At 40.4% G+C, this 20,000-nt stretch overlaps 3 protein-coding genes across 9 annotated transcripts in view; 2 read left to right on the forward strand and 1 right to left on the reverse strand.

Moving 5' to 3' along the window:
* LOC137983190 (uncharacterized) overlaps nucleotides 1–4,247 on the forward strand; it is a 17,662-nt gene extending 13,415 nt beyond the window's left edge. Inside the window, exons 14-17 of the mRNA XM_068830376.1 lie at nucleotides 1–137; nucleotides 669–935; nucleotides 1,671–1,907; nucleotides 2,773–4,247. The exon at nucleotides 1–137 is cut by the window's left edge and continues 136 nt beyond it. Coding sequence (XP_068686477.1) covers nucleotides 1–137; nucleotides 669–935; nucleotides 1,671–1,907; nucleotides 2,773–3,320 — 1,189 coding nt within the window. The 3' untranslated portion in view covers nucleotides 3,321–4,247. The remainder of the gene's footprint in view (nucleotides 138–668; nucleotides 936–1,670; nucleotides 1,908–2,772) is intronic.
* Nucleotides 4,248–6,064: 1,817 nt separating this feature from the next.
* Nucleotides 6,065–19,049, reverse strand: LOC137983229 (uncharacterized). 7 transcript variants are annotated; one of them, XR_011118927.1, is made up of 9 exons: nucleotides 18,982–19,049; nucleotides 16,695–17,166; nucleotides 13,225–13,728; nucleotides 12,825–12,898; nucleotides 12,133–12,508; nucleotides 10,949–11,169; nucleotides 10,487–10,556; nucleotides 9,709–10,186; nucleotides 6,065–8,886 (listed from the first exon to the last, which is right to left on the reverse strand). XR_011118927.1 is itself a non-coding variant. In XM_068830426.1 (9 exons), exons 5-7 carry the CDS (start codon nucleotides 12,451–12,453, stop codon nucleotides 10,497–10,499), a joined length of 540 nt encoding a protein of 179 aa, XP_068686527.1. In that variant the 5' UTR covers nucleotides 12,454–12,508; nucleotides 12,825–12,898; nucleotides 13,225–13,728; nucleotides 16,695–17,166; nucleotides 18,982–19,049; the 3' UTR covers nucleotides 6,065–8,886; nucleotides 9,709–10,186; nucleotides 10,487–10,496. The 7 variants fall into 7 exon arrangements, 2 of the variants coding, with proteins under 2 accessions (XP_068686527.1, XP_068686528.1); XR_011118925.1 differs by having other exon boundaries at nucleotides 12,068–12,508; XR_011118926.1 differs by having other exon boundaries at nucleotides 12,068–12,508; nucleotides 16,662–17,166.
* Nucleotides 19,050–19,466: 417 nt separating this feature from the next.
* LOC137983226 (ras-related protein Rab-38-like) overlaps nucleotides 19,467–20,000 on the forward strand; it is a 2,732-nt gene continuing 2,198 nt past the window's right edge. The window contains exon 1 of the mRNA XM_068830423.1: nucleotides 19,467–20,000. This exon is cut by the window's right edge and continues 2,198 nt beyond it. Coding sequence (XP_068686524.1) covers nucleotides 19,719–20,000 — 282 coding nt within the window. The 5' untranslated portion in view covers nucleotides 19,467–19,718.

Genomic DNA, 20,000 nt, shown 5'->3' on the forward strand with positions numbered 1-20,000 from the left:
CAATGATAGAGTAATATCATCTGTGCAGCAGCTTGTTATAAAGGACGTGACTCGCTTTGACTCGGGAACATACATCTGCAAAGCCGGAAATGGACTTGGTCTTTCTGCAACGGCTAGAGCTTTTCTTGATGTATTGCGTGCGTATTCTCTTGACGTATTGTCAGTTCTTCTATTGACGTGCTACTCTCAAAATAAATTTTCGCGTGGTTTTCACTTTAGAGTCAAAAAGAATTTCACGATTTGCTGCAAAGACCCTTGCTGAAGGGGAATGTTAGTTAACTTTTTTTTTGCCTCATTAGCACAAACAAGGCTATCTTTTTTTCATCAGTCAGGCGAGAATAAAGTACTGAATATTGAAAGTGCATTGGATACTGATTTGTGTTCTGATTTGTGTTCTGCGACCTCAATTAACCAAAACTTAACTCAGAAAAATAAGCAGAATTTTAAGGTGAGGCTCTGGCCAATCAGATAAGGATTCCTTAGCGCTTAATTTTTCCGAAGGGTTTGTGGTGATGTCATCTAAAACCAACACTTGTTCTTGTGATTATTATGATGATTAAGGAAATGCTAAAAAAAAGCGTTCATTAGTCCAACGTTTTTTAAACAGTCCCTACAGAAACCTGAATATATGTCCCCTTTACTTATAAAATATTTTCTTTTCCCTGCAGATAAACCATATGATACCAGACTAGAGTCTTCAGTCCTAGATAACGTAGCGGTTCTCAACTTGTCATTCATTTTGAAATGCACTGCGGAAGCCCGCCCACCTGTCAAAATATATAGATTTTACCACAATGGAATCCTTGTTTCTGAATCAAGCACTGGTATTCTTAATATCACGCGTGTGACACCAGAGCATAACGGAACCTACAGCTGCATACCTTCCAATGATTTTGGACAGGGAGAAAACGCTTCTCTCAATGTTAGTTTTATCGGTAAGAACAAGCAGACTGCTGCAAGATGGCAAAAAGATACTGCAATCATAAAATTCATTTCTTCCACTGTCAACTCTTGCAATTACAGTCTTCCGCATTAAAGAACCGGAGGCTCGGCTGCTACACGGTAGGTCGTGAGTTCGACTCCGACCGGACCAACACTCAGGGTCTTAAAATAACTGAGGAGAAAGAAATGCCTTTGTAATAAGACCCCCCCCCCCCCCCGGCCCCCACTTTTTTCTCTATGGTGTTGCTTTCTCCTAAACCTCTCCCCCTCCCCTCACACATCCGTGGTCCATATCAACCTAGCCGGAAAAGAGAAAACTGTCCAGGGATGACACAGTGGTGCATTGACAGCACTCTCCCCCCACTAATGTGGCCGGGGTTTGGTTCCTGGTCTTCAGGCGAAATGGGGGTTGAGTTTATTGTGGGTTAATTCTTTTCTCTGCTCCGAGAAGAAGCAGTCTCTAAATTCTAATTCGATCTGGATGCAGGCCCTCTCTGAAAATCACCACCGGGTGAGTGAAGCTTCCTGGGTAAATAGTCCAAATTATTATTATGATTATTAGTATGATTATGATTATTATTATTATTATTATTATGATAATTATTATTATTATTATTATTGTTGTTGTGTTATTATTATTCGCTTATTGCACCCTTGATATTTTCATTTTCTAAGTTTTCAACACCTTTCAAGGATGTTCAGTCAGAGATCTTTATTTCTTGTCCCAGGTCCATGTGGTATTAAACAAGTACACATTTCCTGGTCACCCCTAATCGTAGGAGGCGTGGCTGCTAAGGCAGGAGAATGGCCTTGGCAGGTTCAACTTGGATACTTTGACAACGACGAGAGTTTCCCTCACATTTGTGGCGGCGCCATTTTGGATCGTTATTGGATTGTGACGGCAGCACATTGCGTAAAAAGTCGATTCAAGTTGAGAATGGCTGCAAACTTTAATGTCACTGTGGGTAGGTTGATCTTAACACCTTTTAAATTCATGATCTTCAAGAGTGATCTGCTCGAGAAATATGGGTAATGAGTTTGAAACTCATGCAGACTCTACTTTATTGAGCTACTACTACTGCTGCAAAATCACTCGAACCAAGTCATTCTTACTACCTATCTCCGTGTTTACTTGAGGAGGTAGTAAAATCCAGTCACCATTGATACAATATCATCTCTTCATTTCACCTACCAGGAGTTAGCAATTTCCATCCCAGTCATTGATTTCAGTGGCGAGAATGCATCGTTTCTACAATTTTAATCCTAGCAGTATGGCGGGACAAATTGTAGCACAAACCTAGTTTAATGGCCTGGCTCCTTACAGTCCCCTATAGCTCAGTGGTTGAGCATTCAATGTAGTAATCGCAAGGTCGTAGGTCGACTCCTGCAAAGGAGCACTCGGATTTCTTCCGATTATTCCCGAGTCACAATGCTGTCGCCCCCAAGAGTCTCCTATAGCTCAGTCGTAGGCTCGACTCCTGCAAAGGAGTACTCGGATTTCTTCCGAGTATTCCCGAGTCACGTCACAATGTTCTCGCTCCCGCGAGTCTCTTGTAGCTCAATGTTGCACCCGGCTCAAATCCTTTGGAAATAAAATATTTTGTTCCAAGTATTTCCATATCATTTTAAAAATGCAAATGCAACACACAAAGAACCTCAACCCCGAGAAATTGAACTTGGTACAACATTGAGTTAGCCAAATCGCTCTATGACAGCAGATGAGAAGAAGTTTCTTTTTTCCACGTGAGTCAATGCATATTTTGTTTCCAACTTACATATTTAAATTGGTATCACTGATTATTATTCGAATAAATATACTTTGACCACCAGGGGAACTTCAGAGAGGAATTACAGAAGGAAACGAGCAGAATATTCCAGTAGAGAAGATTATTTTACACCCCAAATTCAACATAACCAATCTTCAAAACGATATAGCCCTCATGAAACTAAAGCGACCCATCAGCTTCAATTCGTATGTGTCATCAATTTGCATACCAGATGTTGACTTCCCCACTGGAGCCGTGTGTTACGTCACCGGTTGGGGAAAACTGGGATCTATCGGATCATTGTCTAAAATACTCCAGGAGGCGACCATTCCATTGTTGCCTCATGGATACTGTAAATTATATTACCAGCACAAGGGAATCAATCATGTCACAGCAGACATGCGCTGCGCCGGGACACCGGGTCAGAGCCAAGGCACATGTCAAGCGGACAGCGGAGGACCGCTGGCCTGTGAGCGTGACGGGCGCTGGTATTTACTCGGCATTACAAGCTGGGCTGATGGTGGTTGCATGGACGAAGGAGATCCTGGTGTGTTTGCCAATACTTTTTACTTAAGGAACTGGATTAAAGAAATCACTACACAGAATACTTAGGACGGATCATATGATAAAAAAGCTTGACATTTATGGGTGATATCATCAGGGGTCAGATAAGAGAGCTGCGTAAATGAAGCCTAAAGAATACAAAGGCCACAACAAAACGAAAAGGTCCCTTCGTCTTGATCGAAAGAGTGATGTTCATCGTTGGAGGAAGAGTGACTTTTCCTCGTCCCCATTCTTTTCGCGCGCTGGTGGCTCCAGCCCCCAAATACTCGCTCGATACCCGAAACAAGTGAGCCAGCTCGCAGGATACAAATTTTTAGGTGTGGATGTCAAAATCCAAAAATGTAAACCATGCAGAAGGGAAAGGAAAGGAAAGGAACCGCTAGAGCCCTAATTGGGGACACTGTAAACCGAAATTAACAATTACTGAGCACAAATCAAGTCGAATGTTGGTTTCTGAGGAGAGGGGAAACCGGAGTACCAGGAGAAAAACTTGTTCGTGTGACATTCGAATACTTGCAGGCTCAGTAGCATACTGAGTAGGTAATGATGAATGTGAGGTACAGCACCATAATTTCATAGACAAAATACCAACATCAGCAATATTAAACAAATAGAGGATATTACATGGCCGCGCGGGGATACGAATTTTATCTTCGAGTGCCGAAAGTACACTTGTACTCTCACATGTGAAAGATAAAAATGATATGCTCACTGCTCGCGGTGAAGATATGGGCATGAGTTTTTAGTAAAAGGAGAAATCCTGGTATTTCATCAGTATCTATATAATAAGCAACAAGAACATTTGAATGAATTAAATAGATTATTGAATAAATCTTACATGTAATAATTATGAAAACAATTCGACTTTCGTTCTCTACGACTGCGATACTTTTGCTCAAACAAAGAAAGACAAACCTATTTGATGAAAAGGCCATTGGAAATTTACATAAAGACTCTACGTGTTTTGCCAATAAAAAAAATCAATAACTATTCCTCGCTATATCAATTTTACAGTGCGACGCGCCTTACCGTGGCCCCCTAACAAGGTTTTTTTTGCAAATTGTCCGCCAATCAGGATGTGTGAATTTGATTAACAGTTACGCCTTCATACAAAGTTCACACAGTTGTAAGTTGAACACCGTTGCATAGGTTGTTGAGTTGACGTATTTACACGTAATTGTCAAATGTGACAGTTGTTGGGTGGCCACGGTAAGGCGCGTTGCACTGTAAAGGCCCACATTCACCCAAAAGTTATTGTGCACCGTTAATGCATTTCGTGTGACACGAAGTTATTCAAATAGCTGTTGTTCACGCGTTCATCAGCAAACATGGCAAGTGTCGCACTCGAGACTACATTTGGCATATCATTAATATATAATAAAACAGTATCGCACCACGTATAGGGAGGGAGGCGCGGTGGCCTCATGGTTAGTGCGCTCGACTCCGGATCGAGTGGTCCGGGTTCGGGGCCTGGCAGGGGACATTGTGTTGTGTTCTTGGGCAAGACACTTTACTCTCACGGTGCCTCTCTCCACCCAGGTGTATAAATGGGTACCGGCGTAATGCTGGGGGTAACCCTGCGATGGACTAGCATCCCATCCAGGGGGGAGTACAAATACTCCTAGTCGCTTCATGCTACAGAAACCGGAGATAAGCGCCGGCCTGATGAGCCTTCTGGCTCGTAAGCGGAGACTTTTACCACGTATAGACCCCTGAGGGACACTAGACCCTAAGTCGGTCCAATACGAGAAAGTTCCATTCACCGTGACTCTCTGATTCCTTCCAGTTAAATAGGAATGAAACCAAGATAGTAATGGATCCTCAATCCCAAAAGATTTCAACTTGGACTCTTGCTTAGCAGGGCATACTGAATCGAATGCCTTTGCAAAATTCAGGTAGATGATGTCACGTTCTTTTCCACGGTCCAATGCACAGCTAAGCTGAGTTAAGCAGGATTTCCCCATTTGGAAGCCATGCTGAAATGGATACAAGAACTCTTTAGCATGCGGGAGAAGGCGCGAAGCCACGCACCGTTAATTCTTGAACTCTGGAGATAACTGGTAGAAGAGACACCGGGCGATAGTTTTCAACAAAATACCTTTTTCCTTTCTTGTGAATTGGCGGAACATTTGCTTTTTTTCCAATCAGTTAACGGAATGCCTTTACTTGAACTCAAGTTGATAATAAACACTTAATAACTGGTCCTGAGGGAAACAGTTAATTTTGTTTCCCGAGAATCTCATGTTCACATTCGCGGGTAACAGTGCACTGTTACCCTCTGACGTTATAGATTTTGCACTGTCGCCCTCTCAGAGACTTTTTGCGGGAAACAGTTTTATTGTTAGATGTCATGTGACCTCGAAGTAACCAATGAGAGCGCGCGCTGCCGGGGGAAAACATTCAGCTGTATAACAATCGCTGTTATACAATGTAGATGGAGCTAGAAACTCTGCACGTCCTTTCAACACATTGGTTGGTAATTTGTCATGTCCAATAGCCTTGTGAGTATCTAAGGAGCGAAGAATGTCCGTTATCTCATCAAATGTCACTAAAATGTGAGATAAACTGCTACTAACCTCCTACTTCCTCACAATAGACTAGTTTCGAATTGTGCAGCAACAAAAGAACGGAGTCGAGGTTCAGGGGAATAATTAGCATTTTGTTTTGTTCAAAACAAAGGAAAATGCAAATTATTCCCCTGAACCTCGACTCTGTTCTTTTGTTGCTGCACAATTCGAAACTAGCCTATTTGAACAAACATATAACAAGAATTACCGTCACAGTACCCCGTTTTGCTATCTAAGGTTATTGTTTTTTTTAAATTGTAGCTAAGTACACGTATGGGAGTATACGTGGCAAAACAGTTCATTCCATTGACTCCGATAAATGCTTGTGTGATTGACAAAGGCAATTACCGCGTTCGAAAAACACTAGAATCTTGTCAAACAGCTACAACCGTCGACGCGGAAAACAACTCAAAACCGTTGCCTAGGTAATACTCTATTTTATTGTAATTAGACCTCATTTACATTTTCATCTCTCAGCTTTTTTCACTCTTCTTTTTGTGTTCTATTTTTCTAAAAATATTTTCTCACACCTTTTCGTATATATTTCCGTTCGCACGCTAACTTTTTCATTCGTTAAAGGCTATAGACTGATAGCCTGTTTTTAATCTTTTTTTTTAACCATAGAACGTTTTTTTCACTTTAATGTCTTATCCTGGTTACAGCTCTATTGTTACTAAGAAAACTCTTCTCGGTTTTACCCGCGGGACCGATACTTTTTGGCCTTAAAGAAGAAAATGAGAATACGAGAGAATTTTTCAAAAAAATATGGAACCTCGACATCCATTCGACTTCGCTAATTAAACCTTCTCGAGACGAACTAATCCCGTTTGTTACATATCCAAATGTTAACTTCAAGTGGAGCCACCTTGATGGAGTCTGCGAGTCATCCATTCGACTCCGCTAATTAAAGTTACTAGAGCCGATCTAATCCCGTTCGTTGTATGTCTAAATGTGAAGTGCAGACACATTGATGGAGTCTGCGACATCCATTCGACTCTACTATATAGACTTGCTCGGAGTCCAATTAGGCATAGTCTCATATGGAATGAATAAAGTACGGTGGCCCACAAGGGAAATGCTGCAAATTCAAAACAATACAATACATACACTGTACTTAATTGACCACTCCTCATAGGGGCTTTTCAGGACCAATGAAACACAATCACAACAGAACAGAACATTCGACAACAACTGTCAAGAATCCCAACTGGCCGAAGGCAAGCTAGTTGGCTATTTACAAGTGCAGCTGAGAAGTTGAACCAGGGACATACAGGAACACATTCAAGCAGTGGTCAGTCCCTTGAACCTGGGATTTCCGGATCTCAAGGCAAGTGCACTAACCAATGGGCTGCACTGCCTCCCAATGGAGTTGCTGTAAACAAAGGATTGCTGCAAATAAATATCTAGTAAAGTGTGCGTGCACACTGAAAGAAGGAGGAGGACTTGGTACAGCTATTCCCAGGGACTTCTCGTGGGAATCTCCGAAGTCGCCCTAGTTTTTTCGTGGGTTGTTCAACGAGTGTGTCAAAAATGTTCTCCTTTCCTTGCGGTGGCGAGTATCCATCAGCCGCAAATTGCTATCAGTAGACTGTGGAACAGGACTCCAAGAAGGATGACTTGAGTGCAGTCGATGACAGTGGAACCGGTTCGACGTATTCCCGGTCTAGCCTGCAAATACAGCGGCCTCTCATCGCTCCCGGCTGGTCAGGCAGGGATTCAGTTGCACTGACATTCTAGCAGTTTAAAGCAAGTAAAGAGGAAGATACGAGGGGACACTTTCGGAGAAAACGATTGGCGAAGAGACCAAAAACTTGCTCATTAACCAGACAACTCGGATGTAAAGATCAAAATGGACTCCTTTTAAGTTTTTCCAACAAATAAACAATGGCGTCGTTAGGATATCCCCGATGGAAATAATCCATTAACAGATACTCTGTAAACCGTTGTTTATTGTCCACAGAACCTGTCACTTCATTCGAGCTCTGTCTAACATGCGGTTGACGGACATTCCCCCACACGAAAAGCAATTCATTTGAATTGAAAATTCGTTAAACTTAACCCAAGAAGAATCTCTTACTGTAGCGGCTTCGCGCTCAAAATTCAAAATCCTGTGAGACAACCCTGGGGAGAGCTGTACCGAGTCCTCCTCCTTCTTTTAGGGTGCGCACACACTTTACGCTGTATATTTATTTGCAGCAACTTTTGTTTTAATAGGCCATTTCCGAGTTCATGTCTGCCTCATCATCAAAGCGAGTCTAAGTGCGAAGTCTTTGTGATGGTAATTAGTTCTACTTTACATATGAGTGAAAACTAATTTTCATAAGAAAAACTTCGCACTTAGACTCGCTTTGAAGAGGAGGCAGACATGAACTCGGAAATGGCCTATTTGCAGCGAGTGCATTGAATTTGCAGCAACTTCGTAACTTGCACATTGTCACTTGTGGGCCACCGTAATAAAGAGATGATGATGATGATCATGATCATCATCATCATTACTGTAATCGAGTTGCACGTGTTTCGAAATGTTGCAGCCTGCTCCAGAACCTTCGGATAACGTTGGTGCAGAGAAAACTGGCGAAAAGTATAACGAGCGGGAAACAAAACCAGATGACAAATTGGGCAAAAGAACGTGATCCAGCTTTTCCTCCACGTCTTCTCTTCTTTCTTTCTTTCTTTCGTTTTTCGCGCGTCGGTTTTTGCTAACTGCCCACTGTAAGACTGAAACAACTTTATGTCTTATGTTCCGCGAATTGGCTAAAGTAGTCTTCCTGTGTCGTTTTCGAGAAAAAATGGAGCCAAAGTTCAAGTAGCACGGGGGAGGAAGTAGAGAAAACAGCTCTCCTTTTCACTCGCGTTTTGGCTACCTCCCGCTCGCGCTCCATTTCTCTCCAGCACCTGGTATAGGCGTACCTGTGTTGCAACAAGTATTCCACTAGGTTTGTGTCAATGGTGTCCAGGCTGAACATTCGGCTGCTCACTCCAGCCCCATGAAACAGGACAACTGGCCGCTTTGTTCCTCCATTGTACCGTGTCAAGGCTATTTCAAACTGTGACACAATAGTGAGAGAGTTTTTTGAATCCTTAGTTCTCAACGAAAGGAGGCTAACAGTGGTTTCCAGCACTATCGAGAATTTTTAGTTAGCGATGAGAACCGTTCTGTACCTGAGTGAATTTTGCCGTGGTTAAGTAAAGATTACCTTACCTTACCTTACCTTACCTTACCTTACCTTACCTTACCTTACCTTACCTTACCTTACTCGAAAACAAACTCGGTGAACTCCATTTTTTATTACCCGGTAGCACTCATTACATTAGCATAAAACGTTTTGCAAAGTTTAAAAAAAATGTGAGAGAATCCCTTTGTACATTTTTCCAGAACATTGCAAAATGTTGCATCTCAATACGGCAACGGCAATGGCAACCTATGATGTCAAGAAAATTATCACAGCTTACATGGATTTATTAGCCAATGCTTGGGCAATACCACTATTGTGGTCAGTATCAACTGATAAAGAGTGGCAGTATTAAGCCATCAACGTATACATGTACATGCTGTAAGTGCTGGAAACCAGGTATCAGCCACCTTCGTACATTTTCTAAATAGTTTGGAGAGCTATTATCTCAGAACGACCTTCAAAATAATGAAATAAATAGGCACGTTCTTATTTGTAATGCTTAATATCTTATATTAAACTGCAATTTGCTGTGCGCGTTTGTGAAGGGTTAATTAAGAAATCCATTGGATAATACGTACATCTTACAGAATAGTGAAAATAATAATAATCCATAATCAGTAACACTGCATTCTCAATTTTAATCTCTTCAAAAGGGAGCCATGACAGATGGTTCAGTGATTGCATGTAGCTCACCTTGTCCTCAGTGGGGCATTTGTAGACTTTAGGGACACAGCAGTGAAGATTCAGGGGTCTTTTCTTCCTGGGCGAAGCTTCAGAATTGAAATATACATCACATAACCACGTTGGGCCATAAACATTCCAGATAGTTTTGGCAAAGAATCAGCTAAAACGTGTCGTCCACTCCAACTTCTCAAGTGTGCCGTTTGTGTTTGTGATCTCCATTGTTGCAAGTTGCTTCGCAAAGTTTGGTGTGGTTATGTAAAGTGTGGCTTTACCCAGGGGCTCCATCTGGCTGTTTTGGAAGATTTTAACAAACAAAGTAAGTTGTAGTGCAGACCCGTTTCCCCAAAGTGGTCCTTGCGGACGAATTTGACGCCTTCAACTTCAAAGTAAAACTTTCTGCCAAAGTCCCCTGTGAGAGTCAATATCTTGTACATCATTTCTTTGGAGTTCACATGGTTTTTGCTGGTACTGAACAGCTGAAAGTGACCTGTAGTATGGATAAAAAGGATGGCTCGTCATCGCTTCAAATGTAAAAAAAAAAGGAGAGGTCTGATATCAAAAACAGGCTTGCAACAGTTCAAGACAAAAAAAGAGATTATTCTCAAATAAAAAGTTGCCTTTTGGCGTCGAACATCACTACACACACCTTTATGTTCAAAGCAATTTACTAATGGGTGCATTTTAGAAAGTTAAGATAATAAGGAGAAATTCAAATCAATTAATGACTGGCATTGATTTTCAAAGTACTGCCTTTTTTTGTACTCACAACTCTCTACTTTATACTTACAGTACTTGTGTTATCCATTTGGAAACCTTGTGTTATCCATTTGGAAACCTTGTGTTATCCATTTGGAAACCTGGAAAAGAAATTTCATACATGTAGGTTCTTATGACTAAACATCTTCCAGGAGTCCACATGACCAAACCATGCCGTCTGAAGCCAAATAGCTAAAATGGAGGTTGTTCTCAGGGTCCGCTATGAATAAGACAAAACGCCGTAAACGAATATTCAGTCTGATAAGTCAACTAAAGACAGCAAGAGGCACACCACACAAGCTACACAGGATGGCCAGTGCCTTGTAAACACATGCTTACAGCTACATGTATTTTATCATTGGAGTGGTAGTCATACACAAACTGAGCTTTTTAATCCTTGTTTGGGACTCATAATCATGATAAAGACCCCCTCCTCCCAGGGAGTTAACACTCACTACTCCCTCCTTATAAATTCAGCTTTGCGCAAACGTACCTTCAGAAACTGACTGTGGAGCAGAGGGCATGTCACTGTTCGTGACATTGTTGTTGAGTGCGATGGATCACAGTTGAGCGTGCGTTCAACATCATGAGAATCGATGGTGAGGGTCAATTCACATGGTGTTTGCTTTGCATTGTTATTTGATGGTTCATATGTCATGACCATCTTCTCTTTGAAGCAAATCCTTGGCTTTTCTTTCACAAAGCTAGTCTTATCTGTGAACAACAAAAGGTGCATGTTTGGTCAGCTCACACTACAGTGTACATTCTCTTCGCACTTCAGTATAACACCTTAAGGATACTGCTTTTAGCAACAAGTAAACCTGCTACCGTAATTTGAGTACTTGTTAAAACTGAAAATAGATCCTGATTATACATCTTTGTCTGGTGTACCTGACCCACCACCAAAACATAAACTGGGTGAAAAAGAGGGACAGTACCTTGTGTTCACTGGATTGTTGGATAATGCAATTTCGAAGTTTTGATTTGCTTACTTAGCAGGAAAATCAGCACTGACCCTCTGGTCTTTCTTGCAAAGTAAAATCAGCAAGATCCAGGGATTCTCTTTACTTTTAGTAAAACTTGAGTATCAGGCCTTCAATATCAGGTGGAGTGGAGAAAGCCTGGTTCTCAGGTTACCACATTTTTAGTTTAAAAATTCATCCATCCACCTTAAAAGTAGGCTCATTAACGTTGCATGGCAAAAGCGCTCACTCATGACAATTAGAAGACATAAAAATGCTAAAGTTAGAATCAATGATTAATTTAACAATGTACAGTACACAAGAAAACAAAGGCAAAGCAGTCAACTGAAAGCTTCTTATAAGAAAAAAACAAAAAACAACAACAGCAACAACATTCATTGCACTAACTTTCCAGGTGGTTTAAATGTGTCATTATAAGTCGATGTGCCACCCTTTTCTCTCAGCAAGAAGCTGCATACTGCGCTCAGCCAAGCATGAAATGGTCAAAGTTGGATTAAAACCCACAGCAGTTGGAAGAATTGCACCGTCCATTACATACAATCCCTCTAGAATCTGGTCAGAATCACCCGTAATGACACATCAGAAAACAAAGATTTATCAAAGATCATTAAGAGGAAAAACTATGTAACCTGGTTTGTAGTCTGGTCTGGGGCCTAAACCTACAACCTCCCACTCAGCAGTCTGGAGCTCTTACCAACTGGGTTGAGTTGGCACTGATTTTCATAAATGTATGTTGCTTAACCATCAAAGACTTGCCCAGTATGGCTGATGACAGCGGTTCAATCTGATTGCCCCATGGGACAGCCAGCAAGAGGATGAGCTGAGACAACACTCTAGCCAAGAGGATGAGTCCATCATTAGGGTTCTTTACAAAAGTCCCTTTCAGGCCTTTGGTGGGCTTTTCTATTGCATGGTTCACAACCAGAAAGTTCTTCTCAAAGCCAACTCTGTCCCAGGTGATGTCAACACTGACATTGCTGCGGTTGCAAGAGAAGATGCCACTTGCATTGATCATCGTGGCTCATGCACAGAAAAGATAGAGTATTGTCAATCCCTTTACCTCTCAATTCCTAATCACAAAAGATGAAGATCAAGAGAACACTCACATCAATTCTGTTGAAAAACTTTAAATATTAGCAGATCCACAAGAGAAACAGTGAGAGCTCCCTGAGTACATGAAAGTTTCAGGCGAAACATACATGAAAGTAAGAGACGTCACTCTTCACAACTTTCATCCTCATTTGGCCCAGGTTTTATTTTAAAACATGGAAATAACATTAAATATTTATATTTTCCTTACTTTCACTCTTTACACAAGAAGGCACGCACATGTAAGGTCATGAAATAACGTTAATAAAAGTGTAAAAAAAAAGATATCATTTTCACCTATTTTCCCTTTTTACATTCCCACACACCATCATTTTCATTAGTTTCCACTGACAAAGGCTTGCAAACAACACCTGGAAACCAGCAAAACAAATGATGTCATGAAATCCAAAATGTTATTTCCACGTTTAAAAAATGCAATTTGGAATTTACAGTGAACTCCCTCAATGTGGACAAAGCGGACACCCATCTAAGGCAGACACTTTCACCTAGCCCCGGGTGAATTGGCCAATGCTGGCTGCATTCTCTGTAACAATTAAAACTCCCTCTAAGGCAGACACCAAGACCTGGTCACAAAAGTTTCCTCCTAAGAGCGTGTTTGCCAGTAACAGTCATTATTTCTAACAATTAAGGGTCAATCTACTATGAGACTTGAGGTGTCCTTTAAGTAGTTTCTTACCTGCCAAGCCCTTTCCAGCACTTCCTCTGAGCAGTACTTTCAATTCCAATCAGTTTAGCAGCGACCATCAGTCCAACAGACTAGGGCCCAGAGAGGACAGATGGTGGGCTTCCATTCTTCAATTAATTGTTTCTGTCTGTCGTTTTTCAGAAGTCCATTACTTACTTTTTTTAAATTAGGTTATTCAGGGTCCCAGTGGTTTTACTTTCTTGCTTTCGGTCATGTGTTTGGTTGTTGGCCCCATTGAGTTTGCTGTTTTTGCTCTATTTTAGCGGAAACCCAGGGGGTCTCTGTTTGTGAAGAATCACTTTCCTGGCTGGTTGAGCCCTCATTCTCTTGAACGCGGCAACAGCTTGGTAGTGAGTGAATTGCCCCTGCACCAATAATGACTTGTGTTGCTCTTATGGTGTCCTTCTCAACTTTAAAACTGCCTTTCACACTTGACACTTGTATTTGACCATCCAGTTACCAGTAGGTGCCTTAGTAAACAGATATGACCTCTACCTTATAAAAAAGAAAAATTTCCATTCACAAAGTGCACATGAGGTAAATCAATCAGAACCAACTGGACAGAAACCAACAAAGGGAAGGTTTGAGAGGCGTGAATGCCCAGACTATTAAATGTTTCCTTTTATCTGTCATAATATCAACAATTATTAAAAACTGAATCATTGGATATTGCAATCGCAGAGTTTTGATTGGCTTATTGGCCATGGGATTTGATGCAGCAATTACATGATGCTTGACAAATGGTGGCCTATAATTTAAGATTTATTGATACATACATGTATAGTTTGCAGTTCTTTACATTAGAAGAATTATGAATTAAATATTTCACTAGCTGTTTGATGGATATGAGACGACTACAGTGTATATAGCAAACTCTACTTCCTGTAACATCTGTAACATACTTGGTTGGATATCTAACATCTCATATGATTCCAACCATGCCAATGCATTCTCATGGAATAATAATAGTTAAGCATAAATATATCAACAAGTGAAAGTGTTTCATCAGAAAGTCCAGCACCAAATCAATGGTGAGCTTATGTAGAAGGATGCCTGTGGAAAGGTGCATTGTAAGATAACAGAAGTGGGCTTATCCAGCTAAGCAGCTTAGGGGGACGATGGTAAGAGTCTTGTGTGACCAGCAGATTCACAGAGATCTCCCCACCTGAATGAATTAAATGAGCATTTTCTTCCACACTTAGCATAAATTAGCATTCTTGTTGGCATTTGCAATGCGTAATTATAAATAATGACCAGAGGTAATGCAGAGTCCACACTTGTAACACAAGATTAACTTGCCATAGTAACAACATAGGACAAAACAAGGTCACAGGAAGAGTGGTTTCATCAGTTTTTCAGCTTCAGGGTGTTATGGAACCAACTCTGATAAGAAACATGGAACAAATTGATTGTGTACCTTACCCACGGAGGATGTTAACTCAGGGGACACTTCTATAGAAGCAGACTGTGTGACTTCACTTTGAGACATAAAAGGTTCTGGTGAATAGACCATTTTACAGTTGTAGCTAAGTTTAATACCAGGCCTAAGAATGGAGTCAAGGCTGCAGGTGACCCTGTTTCGATACAAACCTTTGTGCTTTTCTAATGTTAATGTAGAGTAATTAGAATTACAACAACATGATTTATATATGATAACAGCAGTGAGTTCTGTATCAATGCAAGGTCAGCGGAAGCCTCACAACCATTCCCAGGCTGGTCACTGAGCAAACAACTGTAAAATGACCTATTAGTACTAAAAAAGTCATATTTTAAAATGCAAATGATTGAAAGACTATTGTCCCGTTTGTGAAAGGTTTTAGAAGTGTGAATTTGTAGTTATGCCTTATTATTAATAATGATGCATAACTTTATATGATGATTCAATCTCCACAACTTATTTGCATTTCTTTGCATTAGACAACAGATAAGTGTTTTACTAACTGAGCAAAGGTTCCTAATAAAATCTCCAAACAGATATTAAAGAGAGGAGTAAAGAGGGGTGCTGTGCACATTTCATGGACATAACGCATGACACGTCGCGAAAAGCATATTTAAACTGGTCATGAAAATTAAAAACACTTATTAATCATTAATTACCATATCACGAAAAAACACCTCCCCCCTCCCCCTCCTCATTAAATGCTGGGTTGCAAACAGCTCGCGTATACTACAAACGCAAAGAAAGCACTCTCGAATTCCAACTGAGCCTTAAAAGATTCACAGTTCACTGGGTTTTAAGTTTGTATTTTCAGAGAATGGTTCACGCAAATTAAAAGCACTTACAGGGTAATCATTTATCGTATCATGCAAGAACCCTTCTCCCCTCATTAAACACTGGGTTGCAAACAGCTTGCATACGATACTATAAACGCAAAGGAAGTGTTCTCAAATTCCAGCTGAGCCTTAAAATCGATGAGTATCCTTTCCTCAGGACAAAAAAAGACTTTAAGAGTAGCATAATCGATACAGATATGATGGTAATGAGCATAAAGTGTTGTGCTAACTGAGCAAAAATTCGAATAAATATCTCTGATCTTAGTAATGCTGAGTTGCAAACAGCCTGTGTGGCTTGCACGACTCTCACCTCCCAAGCTATAAGAACATGTCGAACAACTCAAACATTTCGCATCCCTTTCACGTAAAAGCTTCAGCAGTAGCCACATGCAGTCATAAAGAAGGCCAACCTATGATCGGTGTATAATGGTTCTTAGTAGACAGGAGAGCTGAAACTTGGAAAACAGCGGTTTGCTGGTTTTTTTAAGCTCTACAACCCGTTTCCATGCTGACCAAGCATCTGCAGGCAAGGAGTCTTATTTTTTATATGCTGCACTAATAAAGTAGTTTTAAACAAAACTGGAGTGTTTTTGAGTTTCCATTCTGTGGCTTGTTGAATTTGTGTCATATCCACTTTAATCATACCTGGATGGTATGTAAACTGACTAGGTTTCTTATTATTGCAATTTTAAAAATTGATAAATTTGTACAAGTAACTTAACTCTTTTAAGAGTTAAATTACATGTACAAATTTATCAATTTTTAAAATTGGGTTAAGAGAGTTAAGAGGTAAGAGTTAAGAGTTAAAACTCTTAAATTTTAACTCTTCATGACTCATTGACTCATTCATACTTTTCTCTCCATATATCCAGGCAAGCACAATGTAGCCTATAGGTGGGCCAGTGTCAGCCACCATGTCAAATTTTAATAGTGCTTTTGCTTCCCTTTAATCAACTTTTCAACTAAACTCCAGTGACAAACTTGGGCTAGGTTTCTCAAAGCAACCATAATATGCCAGAACTGACCAGAAAAAAGAAAGATCCTGTGTGCCAAATATGGAACTGACTACTCTTACTATCATAAATTGTATTTTTTATTGGAAGAAACATGACCAAGCAAAGAGATCTGTGGTGGGGAACCTTGCTTTATAGTACCTATATGCATGGGAGTTTAAATTCAGTACCCACTTCTGTGAATATCTTGGCACCGTGGGCCTTGGCATCAGGTAAATGTTCAGTGCTGCCCTCACAGCAGTTTCCACAGGCAGTGCACTTAGGATGTAGAACTCCAACATGATTGGATGGCGTGTCCTCAAATGTTACGCATACATGTGGAGGAGGTTTATTAGCTTTAATTCTTGTCAATGTCTTCAATGTCGAAGATCTTGAATGCATACTTAATACCATGAATTTTATCCAGTGTGGGGTAATGATCTGGATAGGGTGTGGGTTTAATTCATCTCCACAAAATGCTTTCGGTCAGTCTCTGTTTTGTAAGTTACAACTGTACCAAGATCTTGCTTCAGTTCTGTGGGCCATAATGGGTCACCAAACACCTCAGGATCGCCATCCGTGCCAAAGAATGATTATCATAGTTCATCAAGTAACACTGATGTGTTTAAGTCAGCTTCAAGTATCCAAGACAAGATAGATCAGTTCACTAAAAATGATGTCAAAGATAAATGAAAAAGAGAATAAACAAAGTGAAATTATCACATCCTTCCCTAGTCTCTGTCTCTAAAGAGGGGAGAAACAACAGAACTCTCACTGTCAGAAATCGTAAACGAAGAACCTGAAAAAAAAATTTGCACAAAAGAAAGACAAAGGAAACTGTGGAATTACGCAAGCACAATATCAAAAACCTCTCAGATACACAGCTAAGCACAGAGCAGACCAATTTGCTCTCGCGAGGTTTGAAATTTTTTCTGGCACCTGTCATGAACGAAAACCAGATAAGGTGCCAACTATTTTCAACCAATTTGCTGGAGGAATGCGCCTCCAGTTCATCTACATGTACCATGATAAAGACAGTGAACCACGTGACATCTGTTTCATGCAAAATTGAGTTGGATTCCTCGAAGTCAAAGATCTGTTGCATTAGAAATTTATTTGGAAGAAGTAAAAATACAGCTTGAAGAAATTCCTCCCTCCCCAACCCAAGGGAACGTCTGGCACTCAAAGAACTCATTCGAAATAAAGGCATAATCCTTAAAAAGGCAGAACAACTGTCATAACGAACAGGGAAGACAAACTAAACAAGGGCCAGATACAACTAAATGTAAAATATTAATGACATGCATACATAACTACCAAACTCTAGAAAAACCAATGGATAGAGAAACATGCCAAACAGTAAAACACCAAGTGTTACTTCGCTTTACCAAAAAGGGTACATTGATAATACAACATTTACATGTAAATGGTTTAACCAGATGCCGCATCCGCCAAGAATTCCAATCTTCTATGGAAGAGATATATTGACGATGTGTTTTCCCTTTGGGACACGGGAAGAGAAGAAATGGACCACTTTATTAAGCATGACAACTCTTTTCACCCTACAATCAAATTTACTACTGAAGTTTCTCAGGCAGAGATCACATTCTTGGATACAACTGTCTACAAAGGTGGAAGATTCGCAAAGGAGTCAATCCTCAACTTGCGCACCCACTACAAACCTACTGAAACATTTCTGATCAGTACACATACTACAACAGTAGGTTTGTTAAAGGAAAAGCTCCAAGACTTGTTAGAACAAAGTCTTCCAGAGTCACGCTTGAAGAGAACATTGAAAATTCAAATCATGCCTAATCAATAGAGGTTACCCGCCCAACAGGGCAGGCAACTTCCTCTCAGATGTTTTTTTGTTAATAGAAAGAGAAAGAACAATTTCAACCAGCTTTGAAAGGCTTAAAGAACATGTACTATTTGGCAAATGGTATCTCAAAAATTCAAGGAACCTCACTTGATCTCTTTTCAAAACGGAAAGCAAAACTGAATGGACACATAGCAGGAGTCACGTTGGTCTGTCAAACCCATTTTACAAAAGAAAATAAATGATTTCTGCCCCGGTTGGTTTCACAGCAGCCATAGGCTACGATTAAGAAAACTGACCCATTTCCAAGAGTGCGAAATTAACAAGCCCACGTTTACTGCCATTATGTATACAATAATAAATTAATTTATGCCACAGTTTTGAAAACAATAGATCAAATCGGCTAACTCAATGTTGTACCCAATTCAAACCCTTTGGGAATAAAACGTTTTGTTCCAGATATTTCCATTTCATTTAATGTGAATGCTACATTTTAATGCAAATTAATATACACAAAGAATCTTATTAAACCCCGGGAAATTTGAATTGGGTACAACATTGAGTTAGTCGATTAGGTCCATCGGCTGTCACGAGAGAAAGTTACACAACGACTTTTCTAGAAAGAAGAAAAGGACCAAGAATATCAGAAAACGTTGAACGCACCTCCTCCAAATGGTCCTTGTCATTATCCAACACAACCCCGAGCGCCATCTTCGAGAGTTGCAAACGGCTTTGGGATCGATATCAAATTGCTGGTGATTTCGCAATCTGATTGGCTTATATTGCCGTTATCAATATACGACGCTGCTGCGTCAAAGTGTCACGCAATGCCGTTTAAGTCGCAATCGCAAAGTTACAACTCGCAATCGCAAGTTATAAGTCGCGATCGCAAGTTATACTTGCGATGAACAAAACTCGCGTGTCCCTTATGGGCCACCGTAGAGTTGTCAACTCAAATCACATGTGTAAGGTACAATATTATTACAACCACCTTAATTCAAATGAGAATATTTAAATTCTTAATAACATCCGAGACAATCCAATAGGACTGTATATGGCTGGGTAGTGACGTTTCCGCCTTTTCCCACCCCTCTCCTCCTCAAACCACTGATCTGGCCGCTCCGTCAAGTTGACACACTATGAGAACACTTAGCAGTAACGCGATCCACATTGAGCACACTCGACAGAATTACTTAACTTACTCTGAGTTGCTGCTGAAAGTCGACTGAATTCAATCAAATATTACAAAAAATGTATAGGGAACTTTGCATTTACCAGTGCATGGTATTATAGAACAAAAAGACTGAAATTATGCTGCTGAAGAGAGCGTTTCGCTGAATACTGTAGTTGTTGATCGACCCGGAAGTAAAGAAGAAATTTCTGCCGTTCTTTCTCAATTCATGGCTACAAAATATGAATTGCCAGAGGAGGCTAATGAGGAATTGATAAAGACACTAGGAAAGGAAGTGGAGATGAAGACTTTCAAAACAAACGTCCCCATGGAACTGGACAACAATGGTTCAAGGGAATTCGTCAAATTTATTTGTGTTGGAGACTATACGGGCGGATTTCGAGCCAAATGCATGTTCATTAATGACTATCTCCAAAATAAACCTCTGTCGAAGGGTTGCATATATCCACCCACAATTGGTGCAGATTTCGCCTTAAAAATAATTGAAAAG

Source organism: Montipora foliosa, chromosome 13 (assembly GCF_036669935.1).
Source record: "Montipora foliosa isolate CH-2021 chromosome 13, ASM3666993v2, whole genome shotgun sequence".
Classification (NCBI taxonomy): Eukaryota; Metazoa; Cnidaria; class Anthozoa; order Scleractinia; family Acroporidae; genus Montipora; species Montipora foliosa.